This window comes from Myotis brandtii, unplaced genomic scaffold (genome assembly GCF_000412655.1).
Source record: "Myotis brandtii unplaced genomic scaffold, ASM41265v1 scaffold441, whole genome shotgun sequence".
NCBI classification, from domain to species: Eukaryota; Metazoa; Chordata; class Mammalia; order Chiroptera; family Vespertilionidae; genus Myotis; species Myotis brandtii.
This window is the reverse complement of record NW_005366873.1, coordinates 33,920-52,447: the sequence shown is the minus strand read 5'-3', so window position 1 is coordinate 52,447 and position 18,528 is coordinate 33,920. Positions and strand designations below refer to the sequence as shown.

At 45.9% G+C, this 18,528-nt stretch overlaps 2 protein-coding genes across 2 annotated transcripts in view; one reads left to right on the top strand and one right to left on the bottom strand.

Annotated features, from left to right (window-relative positions):
* LOC102255917 (pancreatic lipase-related protein 2) overlaps positions 1–7,313 on the top strand; it is a 22,721-nt gene extending 15,408 nt beyond the window's left edge. The window contains exons 6-9 of the mRNA XM_014546407.1: positions 111–218; positions 3,555–3,666; positions 4,792–4,959; positions 7,055–7,313. Coding sequence (XP_014401893.1) covers positions 111–218; positions 3,555–3,666; positions 4,792–4,959; positions 7,055–7,118 — 452 coding nt within the window. The 3' untranslated portion in view covers positions 7,119–7,313. The remainder of the gene's footprint in view (positions 1–110; positions 219–3,554; positions 3,667–4,791; positions 4,960–7,054) is intronic.
* A 2,214-nt stretch (positions 7,314–9,527) lies between these two features.
* Positions 9,528–18,528, bottom strand: part of LOC102255616 (pancreatic lipase-related protein 2) — a 12,954-nt gene continuing 3,953 nt past the window's right edge. Inside the window, exons 4-8 of the mRNA XM_014546341.1 lie at positions 16,006–16,124; positions 15,431–15,560; positions 13,016–13,127; positions 11,737–11,904; positions 9,528–9,667 (exon numbers count right to left, since the gene is read on the bottom strand). Coding sequence (XP_014401827.1) covers positions 9,604–9,667; positions 11,737–11,904; positions 13,016–13,127; positions 15,431–15,560; positions 16,006–16,124 — 593 coding nt within the window. The 3' untranslated portion in view covers positions 9,528–9,603. The remainder of the gene's footprint in view (positions 9,668–11,736; positions 11,905–13,015; positions 13,128–15,430; positions 15,561–16,005; positions 16,125–18,528) is intronic.

The window sequence follows — 18,528 nt, the reverse complement described above, 5'->3', positions numbered from 1 at the left end:
GGATGGATGGGAAGATGAATTGATCAATTGAGTGAGTGAATGAGTGAAAGGCCTACCACTCACACACAAATTTTTGTTTTTCCACCAGAATTGTTTTTTTCCTTGTCCAGTCACAGGATGCCCCAAAATGGGGCACTATGCTGACCAATTTCAGGGCAACACCAGCGCCGTGGGACCGTTTTTCCTCCTGAACACGGGAGCGAGTGGTAACTTTACTAGTAAGTTTCCATTGTACCCATTTAAAAGCTGCAAATGATTTTAAAAGGTGAATCAACCTTGTTAGTTAGGATCCTTGGTAGCAATGGATAGAAACTCAACACCAGCCAGCTTAAATGATAATGGAAGGACGGTAGAATGGCATTTGTCTTGCCTCTCACGTTCACCCCTTTAACCAATAATCCTGACCAGCAGAGTAGGTCAATCGTGAATGGTCCAGGCTGGTCACATGTCCACCCAACCCTGTGGCAGGAAGGACGGATCCATGAACAGAAGAAGGCAAGATGGGGCATAGGCACCCTGTGATTACCCACCATGCTAGTCCCCCTGTTTACACACACCTGAGCATGCTGTGTTTTACGATTCATAACAGTAGCAACATTACAGTTATGAAATAGCAACGAAAATAATTTTACGGTTGGGTCACAACATGAGGAACTGTATTTAAAGGGCCAGAAGGTTGAGAACCACTGCATTAATAGAAAAAGGCAAGATGGGGCAAAGGCACCACGTGATTACCCACCATGCTAGTCTCCCTGTTTACATACATGTGAGCATGCTGTGTTTTTTGGTGTTATTTTGCACAGCTTCTCACTTAAAAGGAAGATAGTAAAAGCATCAAGATTTGTTTATTATAATTAATACTAAGGTCCCGGTGCATGAAGATTTGTTCACGGGGTTGGGGGTGGTGGGTCCCTCAGCCTGACCTGCACCATCTCCAATCTAGGAGCCCTCAGAGGAACTCTCTCCAATCCTGGAATTTCTGTCTGTCTTTGCAATCATATGAGCGAATTGTCTGAGACCCCAACTCAGTTTGGTTTGTTGCTCACAGAATAATAGAGGCATGTTTTTTTTTCTTTGCTTCATTGGTGGAGATTTCCTGGCAGTTTTAGGATATCTTCCCTTTAATTTATCCTAGACACTCTGATTTTACTTACGTCTCTCACCTTTGCTTTCCCTCCATCCCCCACTGCAACAGTAACTTGCTCCAGGCTCACTTTGCTCTAGTGTCTAGGAGATCCATCTGCCATCAGAACTACTATTCCCAGAATTCCTGGTGCTCCCTGTGCTCTCCATCCCACGGCCACCCACTCTGCCAAGTCCTCCAAGCCACCAGCCCTCCCTCTCTGCTCTCCCTCTGGCAGCTTGGGGAAGTTCTCCAAGCCACTCCACTCTCCGCTGGCTCTCCAGCTCTGCTCTCTGTCTGGCAATTGAAGGGGTATGGCTCTAATCCTCCGGCTCTCCCACTCTGCTCTCTGCCAGGAGGCTTGGGGGGAGCGACTGAGGGAGCCACGTCCCCCAAAGCCGCTGGCTCTCCCGCTCTGCTCTCCACCATCTTTGTTGAATTAATTTGCACACTCACTCCTGATTGGCTGGTGAGCATAGCGGAGCAATGGTCAATTTACATGTTTCTTTTTTGTAATATAGGATTACATGATGGCTGAAAAGAAGAGCATGTATTTTCCAAGGGAGTTTTACATTGAAAAACATTTATGCAGCACTTCACAAAACACTGTTTACACAGGGAATTTCATGCAATATGACACTTAGCATACACAATAGCAGTTAGGAGTATCTATAAAGCTTACAAGCATGTTCCTTTAAGTCAGAATGCACTTTAGCAATATGCTTGCATGTGTGTGGGAGAAGGTATTCAAGGATGTTCACTGCAGCATTGATTTTAGTACCAAAATAAATGCTGATCCTTCCTCGAATGGTTACATACAGGATGTGGTTGTTTAACAAGTGGTGGAGAAAGCTAGATATCCACCACTTTTTAAACAACCACATCCTGTATGTAACCATTCAAGGAAGGATCTAGAAAACCTCTAAGGCATATTAAGTAAAAAAGGCAAATAGCAAACCATCACAGAATATATCGTGTTCCAGTCAGGGTCTCTGCAGAAAACAGAGCTCATTCAAGTGGTTCAAATGAGGAGAACTAAATGGAGGGCCCACTTTTGGAGGAGTGGACAGGGTTGAAAGAACAAACGAGGGATGCTGAGGCGCCCAGAATCTAGTGGTTGCTGGGCTCCAGGAATGGAGTGAAGGCAGCTACTGCCAGAACCTGGTACTAGAGCAAGGAGGCTGCAGGGGAGCAAGCACCTCCATCTCCCTCCTCCTGCTGCTGGCCTCCCGTGCAAACCTCTGATGGGCTGAACCCAAGGGAAATCCAGTGGCAAGGACCCCTGGGGAGGCCGACCTTATGGAGCACAGGACAGGACAGGGAAGGGCGGTGAGTCAGTCTGCCGAGGGGATGGATGGAGAGAATAGAGAAGAGCAGTGCATACACTTTACTGAAGGGGAAAAAGACTATATATTTTAAAATATATTTTTATTAATTTCAAAGAGGAAGGGAGAGGGAGGAAAAAATAGAAACATCAATGAGAAGAGAGAATCATTGATTGGCTGCCTCCCTCAGACCCCCTACTGGGGATAAAGCCCGAAACTTGGGCTTGTGCCATGACCAGGAATTGCCTGATTCATGGGTCAACACTGTCCAATTGAGCCATACCATACAGGCAAAAGCCTAACTTTTTATACATTCATATATGTGTGTGTAAATGCTCATAGAAAGCTCTAGGTCAGGGTATCCCAACCTCAGCTCTACTGGAATCCGGGACTGGATCACTTGTTACTGGGGGGCTGTCCTGTGCATTGCACTATGTTTAGCAAATCCGTGGCCTCTACCAGCGAGATGCCACGAGCCCTGCACCCACCCACCTCATTCCCTGGGTGTGACAATCAAGAACATCTCCCGACAATGCCAATTGTCCCCGGGCAGCAAATCACCCCGCAGGGCTCGGTTAAGTCTACAGACCAGACTGGGAAGACCTTGAGATGGAGGGCAGGTGGACAGAGTACTGAGAAAGAGTTTATTCATTTTTAAATAATTATCTGTGTTATTTTCCCACTGAGAATATGTCCATGGCATGGGAAAATAACAAAAATAAAACCAAAGAAGGCAACAGTAAGTGATTTATCCAAATGTTGGAGCCCAGACATCTCCCTCTCCCAGTGGTCTTTCTGGTACAGTCGGTGGTGGGCACCTGGGTACCGGGGTATAGTAACCAGCCGCCCTCCCATCGGAACACATACCTGGCTGGGTTGGGAAGAGATTATGCTGAGCTGCAATATTTACTTCCCCCTGAGTCCCTCACCCCACCTACCATCAGAATTCCTGGGACCCCAACTGCATTGAAGGAAACCATTCATTATATTTGCCCCTAACTCCCACTCATGGGGGATTCAGAGCTTGGAACAAGAATGCTCCCATGGGTCATTTTTTTTTCAACAAGATGAGTTCATTGAACTGATAGTATCTTTTCTTTGCACAGGTTGGAGATACAAGGTATCAGTCACACTGGCTGGAAAAAAGGAAATGAGTGGGTCCATCATGATTGCTTTATATGGAAGCAATGGAAACTCAAAGCAATATGAAATTTTCAAGTAAGTTTGATAGTAAAGCGAAATGACCATACTTTCCCTAATAGATTATTAATACAATATTGGGTATAAACTTCTACATACATCTAGCCATACAGAACCTTTGAATCCGAATCCTAGAATGTCAGAGCCAGAAGGAAGTCTCTTAGCATCTAATTCAATCACCCCATAGGAGTAGAGGGAGGCTCAGAGAGGAAGCACTCACGATTTTAAAGGCTGACTCCTTCTGGATGGCCAGTCACTGCTTCCTTCCTGCTTAAATTATGGGGTTGTTGTTGTTTTATTTCTAATTTTTTTTTAAATTTTATTTCAGAGAAGGGATGGGAGGGTAAGAGAGAGAAAGAAACATCAATGATGAGAGAGAATCATTGAACACCTGCCTCCTGCACACCCCCTACTGGGGATAGAACTCACAACCTGGGCATGTGCCCTGACCAGGAATTGAACTGTGACCTCCTGGTTCATGAGTCCACACTCTATCACTGAGCCATACCAGCCAGGCCCTCCTTAAGTTTTATGAATATCATGTTCTCCTTAAACAAGGCACATTTATATGGCAACTCCTTCCCATCCTACACACACTCCATCCCCCACTTGTGTTGTGTTCCATGTGAAGCCTGAAGCTAGTTTCCTGTTGCGATGGTAGCCTCAGCGCCTAGCTTTGTGAGTATATGAGGCCCTTGGTAAAAATGTGTTGGGTAACTGTGCTGTAAAATTAGATTCTGTGTTTGCACTAAGTTTGCATAATAATTTTCATGTTAAGTTAAAGTTCTTTGACTACATTATGCTACATATGAGATGCCCACAGATGCCCCCAGCTGAAGCACATGCATCTTTAAACAAAGATAACGACTCCTTCATGAAATTATGAGTCAATACGACGCCCCAAGTAGTTGACTTCCCTCTAGGTACCAATGGAGACAGTGGACATCTAGAGTCCAGTATTATTCTAAAGGTGTGTTCTTCACAGATAGGTTTGTGTTTTAGCAACCCTGGATGTGTATGGAGGCAGTGAAGGGAATTGCAGAAAGCCAACAGCAGCAGCCATTGTTTGGAGTAAAAACAGGTTGCTAACACCCTAGAATTCATCTCTCAAGCTGATAGAACACTTTATGTCTATGTTTGCAGAGGATCCCTCAAACCAGATGCAAAACATATGCGTGACATTGATGTGGACATCAACGTTGGAAAAATCCAGAAGGTTAAGTTCCTTTGGGACAAACGTTGGCTAAATATGTTCCGGTACAAACTGGGGGCTTCAAAAATCACAGTGCAAACTGGAGAAGATGGGACTAAGTGAGTATCTTTCATTGCACCTAAGTCTTGTTTTTGTATTTCCTTATCAATCTATCTGTGCAAACATACATGCATACATTCAATCACCCACACATCCACCTACATATCCTTCTACCCACCCATTCCTTCATTCCTTTCTCTCCATCCACTTAACCACTGACCTATCCACTTATCCATGCAGCCATTCATCTACTCAACTATTCCTCTCAACTCTGCATCTTTCCATCTATCCATCTGATTTACTTGGAAAAATCAATCATTGTTTTCCTTAAGCCAAATTCAACTTGGCTGGAGCAAGACATCAATTGTAAGGCATAGGTTCAAGAAACAGGCCAATAGGAGACTCTGTTTTATCTCAGACAAGAAGGAAAGCCCCCGGGCAGTAGCTGTAGGAAATCTCGGGTTTATTTCCATTGGGTGCATTTATTCATACAAATTGTTTTGTTTGGAGACTGTGGCCTGAGAGGAATACAGACTGTGTGAGGATCTAGCTCCCAGTGGCAAGCTCCTCTCTAGCTGTGAGGATAGAATCTTACTTGGTGAGAGTAGGGAGAGAACATAACAGTGTTTATAATATGGCAAGAAAAAAGGCAACCTTAATAGAGGATGATACAAAACAACAGATGTCAGGGTCTGAAGGAAACTCAGAGATCACCTCTCACCTGCTCTCATGTTAAGGTGAGAAGAGTGGGGATTCGCAGAGTCACATAACGTGTCTAAGGCCACCCAGGAAAGCTAGAGGGAAGAGTATTTGCAAACTATTTTCAAAAACACATATGAAGACCTTGCTGAGCTGCATGACTTAGCTGTGCTGACAGTACATGGTCATAGTCCCCATTCCTGGGCATGGTGCTGGAAGGGTCAGAGGTCACTGCGGCTGTGCCAGTACTTTGTTTATTCAAGAGCAGAGCTTGAGCCTGAGGTACGACCAGGACTTGGACCACAGTCCTCTGACCTCTAATCCAGCCACATTCTGAAGCTGAGCCCTGAGGGAGGCTCGTCTTTAGCCAAAGACGCCCACAGGAAAAGGAGGAGGCCAGGTGTTCTGCACCTCATGGCTGGGTTGTTGCCCCAACTGGGCGGGCTTTACCCTCTTCAGGAGTGACATCCCTCCATAGTCTTCCCCCCGCCAACATCTCTATTGAGATATAATTTTCATAGCCTGTGTTCACCCATTTAAAGTATATACTTCAGTGATTTTTAGTGTATGTGCAGTGTTGTGGAATCATTTCCAAGGTCAATTTTAGAACACTTCATCACCCTTCTCAAAAACACCCCCACATATCAGCCATCATCCCATAACCTCCCACCCCTTTTCTCCAGCCCTGGGCAACCTGCTTTATGTTTTGATAGATGTTCCTATTCTGAACATTTCATATAAAAGGCAATATTTATAGTCCTTTGTGACTGGATTTTTTCATGTAGCATAATATGTTCAAGGTTCATCCAGGTTGTGACATGTATCAGTACTTTATTCCTTTTTACTGCCAAATAATATTCTCTTATATGGATATACCACCTTTTATTTATCCATTCAGCTGTTGATGGACATCAGGGATGTTACCACTTTGGGGCTATTATGAATAATGCTGCTGTGAACATTTATGTACAAGTTTTTGTGTGGACATATGTTTTCATTTCTCTTGGGTACATACCTAGGAGCGGAATTGCTAGCCTATGTGATAACCAATATGTTTAACCAAGAACTGCCAGACGGTTTCCCAAAGTGGCTGCCACATTTTCCCTTCCCAGAAGCAATGTATGAAGGACCCCCCAGGTTCTGAACTCTAGGGAAAGTCCCCTCTTGGCAGGTGGGGCACCCCAAATTCATTGCCAGGGCCACCCAAATCCACAGATTTTGAAAATCTGTGGTTGACACAGCTGATTCACCTTCAGCTTGTTAAAAGGCCACAGGAGGAGAGGGTGTTCTTTAAGGGGTTTTGCTTAGTAGAACCACCTGGACTCTGCATGGTGTAACCAAGCCCTTTCAGTCAAAAGGTCTGAACTCCAGGGTTTGGCTAAATGCTGTTTACTCACCTGAGGTGACATTTCCACAAGCTGCCAAGCCTCACGCTGAACATGTTCTCCTCCGCAGGTATCATTTTTGCAGTGGCGACACCGTGAAAGAACACCAGTTACAGTCCCTTCTTCCTTGTTAAAAATGTGGTGCTCTTGCCCTAATTGGTTTGGCTCAGTGGATAGAGTGTCGGCCTGCAGACTGAAGGGTCCCAAGTTTGATTCCGGTGGCATGTACCTTGGTTGTGGGCACATCTCCAGTAGTTGGTTGTGGGAACGTCGCCAGTAGCAGGAGGCAGCTGATCAGTGTTTCTGACTCTCTATCCTTCTCCCTTCCACTCTGCAAAAAAAAATCAATAAAGTATATTTTTAAAAAATGTGGTGCTCTCTTTTATCTTTGTGGTAATAAATTTTTAATGCCCTCGGGTTGACATTGAGGTGTTAGTTTGCCATCCTCTGGGTTCTGGGGTCACGTTTTGGAAATGATTTTTCAGACTAGAGCCCAGGCCCCGGCCAGTGTTCTAGTGGTTAGACCACCAAAGGGTCTCAGGTTCAATTACTGGTCAAGGGCACATTCAAGGGTTGCATTTTCCATCCCTGACCTTGGTTGGGGTGCTTATTGGAGACAACCCTCAATGCGTCTCTCTCATATGGATGTTTTTTTCTCTCTCCTTCCCTCTCCCTTCCACTCTCTTTAAAAATCAATGGGAAAAATGGTTTTGGATGAGGATTAACAACAACAACAAAATGGTGGAGCCAAGTTGGCTGCAGGTCATGTCTGAAACCTCCCACCCGCGGTCCTTTGCCACCATCTTTCTCAGGGCACCTGTGTGGCTTGTTCTAATGTAGACCATGCAGTTCTGTCCTGTTTGAAAAGCTCATCATTACTTCCACGTGTTGCCTGCCCAGCTTTTAACATCCTAAAGCAGCGGTTCTCAACCTGTGGGTTGCAACCCCTGTGGGGGTCGAATGACCCTTTCACAGGGGTCACCTAAGACCATCGGAAAACACATATATAATTACATATTGTTTACAGTAGCAAAATTACAGTTATGAAGTAGCAACGAAAATAATTTTATGGTTGGGGGGTCACCACAACATGAGGAACTGTATTAAAGGGCATTAGTAAGGTTGAAAACCACTGTCCTAGAGGGAGGGATCTGACCCCATAGAAGAGCAGCCTGGGTGGCATGTGTACCTCTGAGCCATTGGAGGGTGAGGGCCTTAAAAACGTGAATTTGCACATGGCACCCAATGCAAATGAGCCAGGGAGTATTCTTACACAAGGTACTTCTTCCAGCCTTGCCCCCAGTCCCCCAGTTCCTCTCCCAGGAACAACTTGAGGTTTTTCCAGCAATATGTGTGCACCTATCTCATATACCCCAGCCCCACTTCCACAGCTGGTAGCCTACAAAACACCGTTCTTACCCTGCTTTTTACAGTGTAAAAATAATTTGGATATTATGGTCTAACTAGAGGCCCAAAGCATGTAATTCGTTCAAGAGTAGGCCTTCCCTCCCCCGGCTGCTGGCACTGGCTTCCCTCTGGCACCCGGGTCCCAGGCTTCTGTCACAGCCCCGACTTTATCCAGAAGGTCGTCCGAAAGGACGTCTGGTCTAATTAGCATGAAGGACTTCTGATCTAATTAGCATATTATGCTTTTATTATTATAGATAGTATAGAAAGAGTCTCTTTAATCTTCATGGGGCTTCACAGATGCCACCAAGGGATGGATGTGGTGTGCTCGTCCCTGCTGATGGGCATAGAAATGGTCTCCAAACTTTTCTTATTGTAAATATGCATGCATCTAACATCCTTCTGTGATGTGTGTGGCGTGTGGGCCTTCTAGCCTGGCCTCTGCCCTAACCCCTGGCCTCCCACTGACCCCCGGCCGACCTGCCCACTCGCTCCTGGGAACCCGGGGAGTTGGATAGGCTGGTGAGGTGGAGGGTGTCACTTTCAGGGGCCGGGGATGGTGGAGCAGGGTTCGCCTGTTGAGCAGGAGTGAGAGCATCACCATTTAATTCTTAGCATTAAGAAATGGCTTCATTTAGCAATTCCCTGAAAGGCTGTGTGACAGGTGTGGTGGGCGCTCAAAGGGAACCAGGGGACACCCCAAGGTCCTGAGAATGAGGCAGAAGGAGCTCTCCCTTCCCTTTAGGGGGCGCCTCTCTACTTCCTAGCAGGACAGAGAGCCGGCTCCCTTCCTCTTTGTGTTTCCTAAAATTCTCTTTCCGGAAGCACTGTCCAGCATTCAAAAGCTTGGTCTGCTGCAGTGAAATAGGTCCTTGTCGGAAACCTTCGAGGTCCAAGGTCTCGAGATTCCAGAACTAGGAGGATGTCAAACTAACACCTCAATGTCAACCCGAGGGCTTTAAAAATTTATTGCCACAAAGATACACGAGAGCAGCACATTTTTTTTCTTTAAATATACTTTATTGATTTTTGGAAGAGAGGAGGGGAGAGGGATAGAGAGTCAGAAACATCTATCAGCTGTCTCCTGCTACTAGGGATGTGCCCACAACCAAGGAACATGCCATTGACTGGAATCAAACCTGGGACCCTTCAGTCTGCAGGCCGACACTCTATCCACTGAGCCAAACCGGTTAGGGCAAGAGCACCACATTTTTAACAAGGGAGAAGGGTCTGTAACTGGTTTTCTTTAAGCGTATTGCCACTGCAAAAATGATACCTGCGGAGGAGAACATGTTCAGCGTGAGGCTTGGCAGCTTGTGGAAATGTCACCTCAGGTGAGTAAACAGCATTTAGCCAAACCCTGGAGTTCAGACATTTTTGAATGAAAGGCTTGGTTACACCATGCAGAGTCCAGGTGGTTCTACTAAGCAAAACCCCTTAAAGAACACCCTCTCCTCCTGTGGCCTTTTAACAAGCTGAAGGTGAATCAGCTGTGTCAACCACAGATTTTCAAAAACTGTGGCTTTGGGTGGGCCTTGCAATGAATTTGGGGACTGGGGTGCCCCACCTGCCAACAGGGGACTTTCCCTAGAGTTCAGAACCTGGGGTGTCCTTCATACATTGCTACTGGGAACGGAAAATGTGCCAGCTACTTTGGAAAACAGTCTGGCAGTTCTTCTAAAGGTTAAACTAGTAGTTACCACATAGGCTAGCAATTCCGCTCCTAGGTATGTACCCAAGAGAAATGAAAACATATGTCCACACAAAAACTTGTACATAAATTTCCACAGCAGCATTATTCATAATAGCCCCAAAGTGGTAACATCCCTGATGTCCATCAACAGCTGAATGGATAAATAAAAGGTGGTATATCCATATAAGAGAATATTATTTGGCAAGAAAAAAGGAAAAAAGTACTGATACATGTTATAACATGGATGATCCTTTTACATACTATGCTATGTGAAAAAAGCCAGTCACAAAGAACTATATATATTGTCCTTTTATATGAAATGTCCAGAATAGGAACATCTATCGAAATAGAAAACAGGTTGCATAGGTCTGGAGAAAAGGGGTGGGAGGTTATGGGATGATGGCTGATAGGTGTGGTTTTTTTTGGGAAGGGTGATGAAATGTTCTAAAATTGACTTTAGAAATGATTCCACAACTCTGCACATATACTAAAAATCACTGAAGTATATACTTTAAATGGGTGAACACAGGCTATGAAAATTATATCTCCATAGAGATGTTGGCGGGGGGGGAAGACCATGGAGGGATGTCACTCCTGAAGAGGGTAAAGCCGGCCCAGTTGGGGCAACAACCCAGCCATGAGATGCAGGAGACCTGGCCTCCTACTTTTCCTGTGGGCGTCTTTGGCTAAAGACGAGCCTCCCTCAGGGCTCAGCTGCAGAATGTGGCTGGATTGGAGGTCAGAGGAATGGGGTCCAAGTCCTGGTCGTACCTCAGGCTCAAGCTCTGCTCTTGAATAAACAAAGTACTGGCACAGCCGCAGTGACCTCTGACCCTTCCAGCACCACGCCCAGGAATGGGGACTATGACCATGTACTGTCAGCACAGCTAAGTCATGCAGCTGAGCAAGGTCTTCGTATGTGTTTTTGAAAATAGTTTGCAAATACTCTTCCCTCTAGCTTTCCTGGGTGGCCATAGACATGTTATCTTCTCACCTTAACATAAGAGCAGGTGAGAGGTGATCTCTGAGTTTCCTTTAGACCCTGACATCCGTTGTTTTCTATTATCCTCTTTTAAGGTCACCTATTTTCTTGCCATATTGTAAACACTGGTATGTTCTCTCTCTACTCTCACCAAGTAAGATTCCATCCTTTCAGCAAGAGAGGAGCTTGCCACTGCGAGCTAGATGCTCACACAGTCTATATTCCTCTCAGGCCACAGTCTCCAAACAAAACAATTTGTATGAATAAATGCACCCAAAGGAAATAAACCCGAGATTTCCTACAGCTACTGCCCAGGTACATTCCTTCTTGTTTGAGATAAAACAGAGTCTCCAATTGGCCTGTTTCTCGAACCTATGCCTTACAATTGATGTCTTGCTCCAGCCAAGTTGAATTTGGCTTAAGGAAAACAATGATTGATTTTTCCAAGTAAATCAGATGGATAGATGGAAAGATGCAGAGTTGAGAGGAATAGTAGGGTAGATGAATGGCTGCATGGATAAGTGGATGGAGAGAAAGGGATGAAGGAATGGGTGGGTAGAAGGATATTTAGGTGGATGGTTGGGTGATTGAATGTATGCATGTATGTTTTCACAGATAGATTGATAAGGAAATACAGAAACAAGACTTAGGTAGAGTAAAATATACTCACTTAGTCCCATATTCTCCACTTTGCACTGTGATTTTCGAAGCCCCCAGTTTGTCCCGGAAGATATTTAGCCAATGGTTGTCGGAGAGGAACTTAACCTTCTGGATTTTTCCAAGATTGATGTCCACATCAATGTCACGCACATGTTTTGCATCTGGTTTGAGGGATCCTCTGCAAACATAGACATAAAGTGTTCTATCAGCTGGATAGATGAATACTAGAGTGTTAGCAACCTGTTGTTACTCCAAACAATGGCTGCTGGTGTTGGCTTTCTGCAATTCCCTTCACTGCCTCCATACACATCCAGGGTTGCTAAAACACAAACGTATCTGTGAAGAACACACGTTTAGAATAATACTGGACTCTAGATGTCCACTGTCTTGATTGGTACCTAGAGGGAAGTCCACTACTTGGGGCGGCATATTGACTTTTTAATTTCATGAAGGTGTCTTTATCTTTGTTTAAAGATGCATGTGCTTCAGCAAGGGTCATCTGTGGGCATCTCATATGTAGCATAGCAAGTAGTCAAAGAACTTTAACTTAACATGAAAATTATTATGCAAACTTAGTGCAAAAACAGAATCTAACTGTACAGCAGACTTATCCAACACATTTTTACCAAGCGCCTCATATACCCACAAGAGCTAGAGCTGCGGCTACCATATCAACAGGAAGCTAGCTTCAGGTGTCACGTGGAACACAGCACGAGTGGGGGATGGAATGTGTGTGTGGGATGGGAAGGAGTTGCCATATAAATGTGCTTTGTCTAAGGAGAACATGATATTCATAAAACTCTACCACTGATGTGGCTCAGTGGTAGAGTGTGGACTCATGAACCAGGAGGTCACAGTTCAATTCCTGGTCAGGGCACATGCCCAGGTTTTGGGTTCTATCCCCAGTAGGGTGTGTGCAGGAGGCAGGTGATCAATGATTCTCTCTCATCATTGATGTTTCTCTCTCTACCTCTCCCTTCCTTTCTCTGAAATAAAATTTTAAATAATTAAAAACAACAACAAGAACAACCCCACAACTTAAGCAGGAAGGAAGCAGTGACTGGCAATCCAGAAGGAGTCAGCCTTTAAAATCGTGAGTGCTTCCTCTCTGGGCCTCCCTCTTCTCCTATGGGGTATTTGAATTAGATGCTAAGAGACTTCCTTCTGGCTCTGACATTCTAGGATTCAAAGGTTCTGTTTGGCTAGATGTATGTAGAAGTTTACATCCAATCTTGCATTAATAATCTATTAGGGAAAGTATGGTGATTTCACTTTACTGTCAAACTTACTTGAAAATTTCATATTGCTTTGAGTTTCCATTGCTTCCATATAAAGCAATCCTGAAGGACCCACTCCTTGTCTTTTTTCCAGCCAGTGTGACTGATACCCTGTATCTCCAACCTGTGCAAAGAAAAGATACTATCAGTTCAATGAACTCATCTTGTTGGGAAAAAAAAATGACCCATGGGAGCATTCTTGTTCCAAGCTCTGAATCCCCCATGAGTGGAAGTTAGGGGCGAATATGAATGGTTGTTTCCTTCAATGCAGTTGGGGTCCCAGGAATTCTGATGGTAGGTGGGGTGAGGGACTCAGGGGGAAGTAAATATTGCAGCTCAGCATAATCTCTTCCCAACCCAGCCAGGTGTGTGTTCCGATGGATGGAGGGTGGCTGGTTACTATACCCGGGTACCCAGGTGCCCACCACTGACTGTACCAGAAAGACCACTGGGAGAGGGAGATGACTGGTCTCCCACATTTGGATAAATCACTTACTGTTGCCTTCTTTGTTTTTTATTTTTGTTATTTTCCCATGCCATGCACATATTCTCAGTGGAAAAACAACACAGATAATTATTTAAAAATGAATAAACCCTTTCTCAGTGCTCTGTCTACCTGCCCTTCATCTCAGGGTCTTCCCAGTTTGTCTGTAGACTTAACCAACCCCAGCGAGGTGATTCGCTGCCCGGGGACAATTGGCATTGTCTGGAGATGTTCTTGATTGTCCCACCCAGGGAATGGGGTGGGTGGGTGCAGGGCTCGTGGCATCTCGCTGGTAAAGGCCACGTATTTGCTAAACATACTGTAATGCACAGGACAGCCCCCCAATAACAAGTGATCCAGTCCCGGATTCCAGTAGAGCTGTTTGGATACCCTGACCTAGAGCTTTCTGTGAGCATTTACACACACACATATATGAATGTATAAAAGTTAGGCTTTTGCCTGTATGGTATGGCTCAATGGGTCAGTGTTGACCCATGAATCAGGAGGTCATGGTTTGATTCCTGGTCATGGCACAAGCCCGAGTTTCAGGCTTGATCCCCTGTAGGGGGTGTAGTGATCAATGATTCTCTCTCCTCATTGATGTTTCTATTTTTTCCTCCCTCTCCCTTCATCTTTCACATTTATAAAAATATATAGGCTTTTTCCCATTCCGTAAATAATATGCACTGCTCTTCTCTATTCTCTCCATCCATCACCCAGCCAGACTGAGTCACCGCCCTTCCTTGTCCAGCCCTGTGCTCCATAAGGTCGGCCTCCCCAGGGGTCCTTGCCACTGGCTTTCCCTTGGGTTCAGCTCATCAGAGGTTTGCACGGGCCAGCGGCGGCATGAGGAAGGAGATGGAGGTGCTTGCTCCCCTGCAGCCTCCTTGCTCTAGTACCAGGTTCTGGCAGTAGCTGCCTTCACTCCATTCCTGGAGCCCCGCAGCCACTAGATTCTGGGCGCCTCAGCATCCCTCCTTTGTTCTTTCAACCCTGTCCCCTCCTCCAAAAGCGGGCCCTCCAGTGAGGTCTCCTCGTTGAACCACTTGAATGAGCTCTGTCTTCTGCAGAGACCCTGACTGGAACAGGATATATTACGTGATGGTTTGATATTTGCCTGTTTACTTAATATGCCCTAGAGGTTTTCTAGATCCTTCCTTGAATGGTTACATAGAGGGAGGATGTGGTTTTTTAACAAGTGGTGGATATCTAGCTTAATCCCCGCGTTCTTTTGGTATTAAAATTAGTGCTTAGGTGAACATCCTTGAATACTGTCTCCCGCACACATGCAAGCATTTTCCTAAGGTGCATTCTGACTTAAAGGAATATTCTTGTAAGACTTTATAGATACTCCCAACTGTTATCGTTTATGCTAAGTGTCGCATTGAATGAATATTACATGAAATACTGTCAGAAAGCAGTGTTTGGTGAAGTGCTACATAAATGTTTTTCAATGTAAAACTCCCTTGGAAAATACATGCTTTTCTGTTCAGCCATCATGTAATATTAATTATAACAAACAAATCTTGATGCTTTTACTATCCTCTTTTTAAGTGAGAAGCTGCGCAAAATAACACACACACACAAAAACACAGCATGCTCACGTGTGTGTAAACAGGGGGACTAGCATGGTGGGTAATCACAGGGTGCCTATGCCCCATCTTGCCTTCTTCTGTTCATGGATCCGTCCTTCCTGCCACAGGGTTGGGTGGACATGTGACCAGCCTGGGCCATTCATGGTCGACCTACTCCACTGGTCAGGATTATTGGTCAAAGGGGTGAACGTGAGAGGCAAGACAAATGCCATTCTACCGTCCTTCCATTATCATTTAAGCTGGCTGGTGTTGAGTTTCTATCCATTGCTACCAAGGGTCCTAACTAACAAGGTTGATACACCTTTTAAAATCATTTGCAGCTTTTAAGTGGTCACAATGGAAACTTACGAGTAAAGTTACCACTCTCTCCTGTGTTCAGAAAAAACGTTTGTCCCACGGCGCTGGTGTTGCCCTGAAATTGGTCAGCATAGTGCCCCATTTTGGGGCATCCTGTGACTGGACAAGGAAAACAGCCATTCTGGTGGAAAAACAAAAATTTGTCTGTGAGTGGTAGGCCTTTCACTCATTCACTCACTCAATTGATCAATTCATCTTCCCATCCATCCCTCCCTCCCTCCTTCAATCATCCACTCATCCATCTAATCATCTTTCTATTCATCTGTCCATCTACCCTCCGTCCATTGATTAATGCATCCATCTCACCCATGCCGTCCAGGCATCCTTTGAGAATTATTCGGAATGAAAAGTTGGGGATCTAGTGAAGGACCCCTCAGGTCAGGTCTGTGCCATCTGTCGCCTGCCCACCCCGCTCCCTGGAGAAAGAAGGCTCTGCGAGGCTCAGCGTTACCAGCACCTCCTCTTACTAATCCTGGAGTTACATCTCTGCTCTGTTCCAAGCCACAGGGACAAAACCAACAACCACAGAGCCACCCCACCCTCCCCAGGCCCCTGGGGAGACCCACCTCCTGAAACTCCTCGTAGGAGGCACACGGGTAGCCCAGGAAGCCGTCGGGGTAGAGGATGCTGCTGGAGTAGTATTTGTAGCTTCTCAGGTGATTGCAGGATACAGGGTCTCGGCTTCCTGAGGAAGCAAAAGCCACGAGAGCTCACAGGAGACTCTCACTTTTGAAGCTTGAAAGTTCTGATCTGAATAAGGAGTCACCTCCTCGTTTCATAGAGGGGTGTCAGCATTCCCGAATGCCTTGGTCACAATTTCAAGTTCCTGTCATTGACTTTGACATACTGTGGGGCAAATAGTTAATGATCAACATTTACAGCACATAGGGATGGTATCTGGGGGCTTCTTTAGTCATGGGGTTTGGCTCTGGTCACTTTCTTCTGCCACCCATGTGCCCATGTGCTGAGCAGGGCCTACTCGGGGCTGGGCATGTGCTGAGGAGGGATGAGTTCTAACAAGGACTTGTGTCCAATCCTCCAGGGGCCAGGCGTCTGACAGAAGTGAAGGATGAGGGCTGGAGGCCTTGGGGAGAGTGAGAAGAATATATACAGAAAGGAGAGAAAGAGAGAGGTGGGGGAAGAGAGAGAGAGAGTGGGGCGGGGGGCGGAATCTGTTTCCAAAATTGTGTGGTTGTTGGCAGGATTCAGTTCCTTGTGGGGTATTGACTGAAGGCCTCAGCTTTTTACTGGCTGTTGTTCTTTGACAAATGGACTTTTCCATATTGTGACTTCCTTCATCAAAGAGAGAGAGAGAGAGAGAGAGGCAATAGCTTTCAAAAGGAATCTTACACTGCCAGCCAGTTGTTGAATGTTAAGGCCCAGTTTGCTTGGTCTTCTGATTTTTCATGAGAAACCTGCATCTTGACTTTGACATGACAATGTTCCATGCTTACATGACAGCAGTGCATTCCCTCTTTAAAACCGGTCCCTGTGAAGGCCGACCACAGGCTCCTGTGGGTAGGGCTGGGCCAGAGGGCCCCAGTTTGAGAACCAGGGACCATACCTGCCTGGCTTGTCCCAGGAATGCAGCTTTTCTGTGCCCAGGGCCCCAGGCTGAGAAATCCCTCCTCCTTGGAAATCCTGAGGTCAAAGCAGTGGAGACCAAGGTCCCCTGGGCCCTAGGCCACTGTGTCACTGCATTTTGTCTGCCACCCTTTTCTTCAACCCAAGTCCTCTTATTTGAAAAACTATTTTTGTTTGTTTGTTTTTTCATTTCTCCAGCTCCTTGGTACAAAACCTCCCATGGCGTGATGCACAGTGACCCCAGACATACCTGGGGACCACCTCTGGGAGTTCTGGGGGGTCCTCTTTGTGCTCGTGGATTAGCTCTGCCAGCCCCAGGGCCCAGGGACTCCTGCACCAACACTCATCACCAGACAACACAACCTGTTTCCACCTTAATTGTTTCTTTCACCCAGAATTGCTGCCCTGGGATCCATAATAGAGGGGCAAGTGGATTTAATTGTTCCTCCAGCCCCTCCCCTGGGTGACTGGGAGCCCACACAATAGACGCACATCCTGTGGGCATGTTCACTCTAAATTGCCTCTTTAATTAAAGCTGGGCTCCTTGCTATTATGTGGGGCCTGCTGGTGGCTTCTGGAAGGGGCAGCCTCATGGTGACTCAGTGCTCCTTCAGCTGGGTCTTCCCTGGAGTTACCTGGTGCTGGGCAGAGTGTTCAAAGGCTCCATTGGCTGACGGTGGATGTTGGTTACTGCTTTATCCACTCTATTCGTTCACATTAAGCACATGGAATATTCAATGCCACAGAAGGCCTCTCTGCTCAGTGGAGTGGGCTGTACTGAGCGCCTGCTCTGGGCCAGCCCTGAGCAGGGTACTGGGGTGTCTGGGATGCCCGGGAAACTCCCAGTGGAGACAAATAAACACTAAAATGAAATGATGGCAGACTCAAAGCCTCCATGTGCAGGGAGAATATGAAGCCTGGTCTCCAGGGAGAGGCAACAAGAGAAGAGGAGAGGTCAGACAAGGACAGGTGATGGAGGTGGTGCTGTAAGTCACCTAATCATAGGGGGACTGAGCCTGTCTCTCATGTAAACGCAGACCTCATGTGGATGAAAAATGGGACACATACTAAACCTGAGAAACTCAGGGGAGGCCTGCATGGTGGCCTTACAAACTCAGAGGCCGAAAGTAACCACGTGGGGTGAGCTGAACATAAAAATTCCTAATTAAAAGCTGGTCATGGAGGATAGTCCTGTCCCAGTCCTATAGCTTCTTTGACAAATGTCAATCTTTTTTTTTTTTAATTCTCACCTGAGTATATGTTTATTGATTTGAAAGAGAGAGGAAGGGAGAGAGGGAAACATCAATGTGTTTCCTCCCATATGGGCCCTGACCAGAAATCAAACCCAAAACCGTTTTGGTATATAGGACAAAGCCCCAACGAACTGAACCATCTGGCCAGGGTGACAAGGAACCTTTACCTTAAGTGAAACTGTTTTCTTTTTGCATCTAAGAAAACACACCTTTTAAATATCAGAGTAATCTTTTCCAGATCCCTCAGGGCAC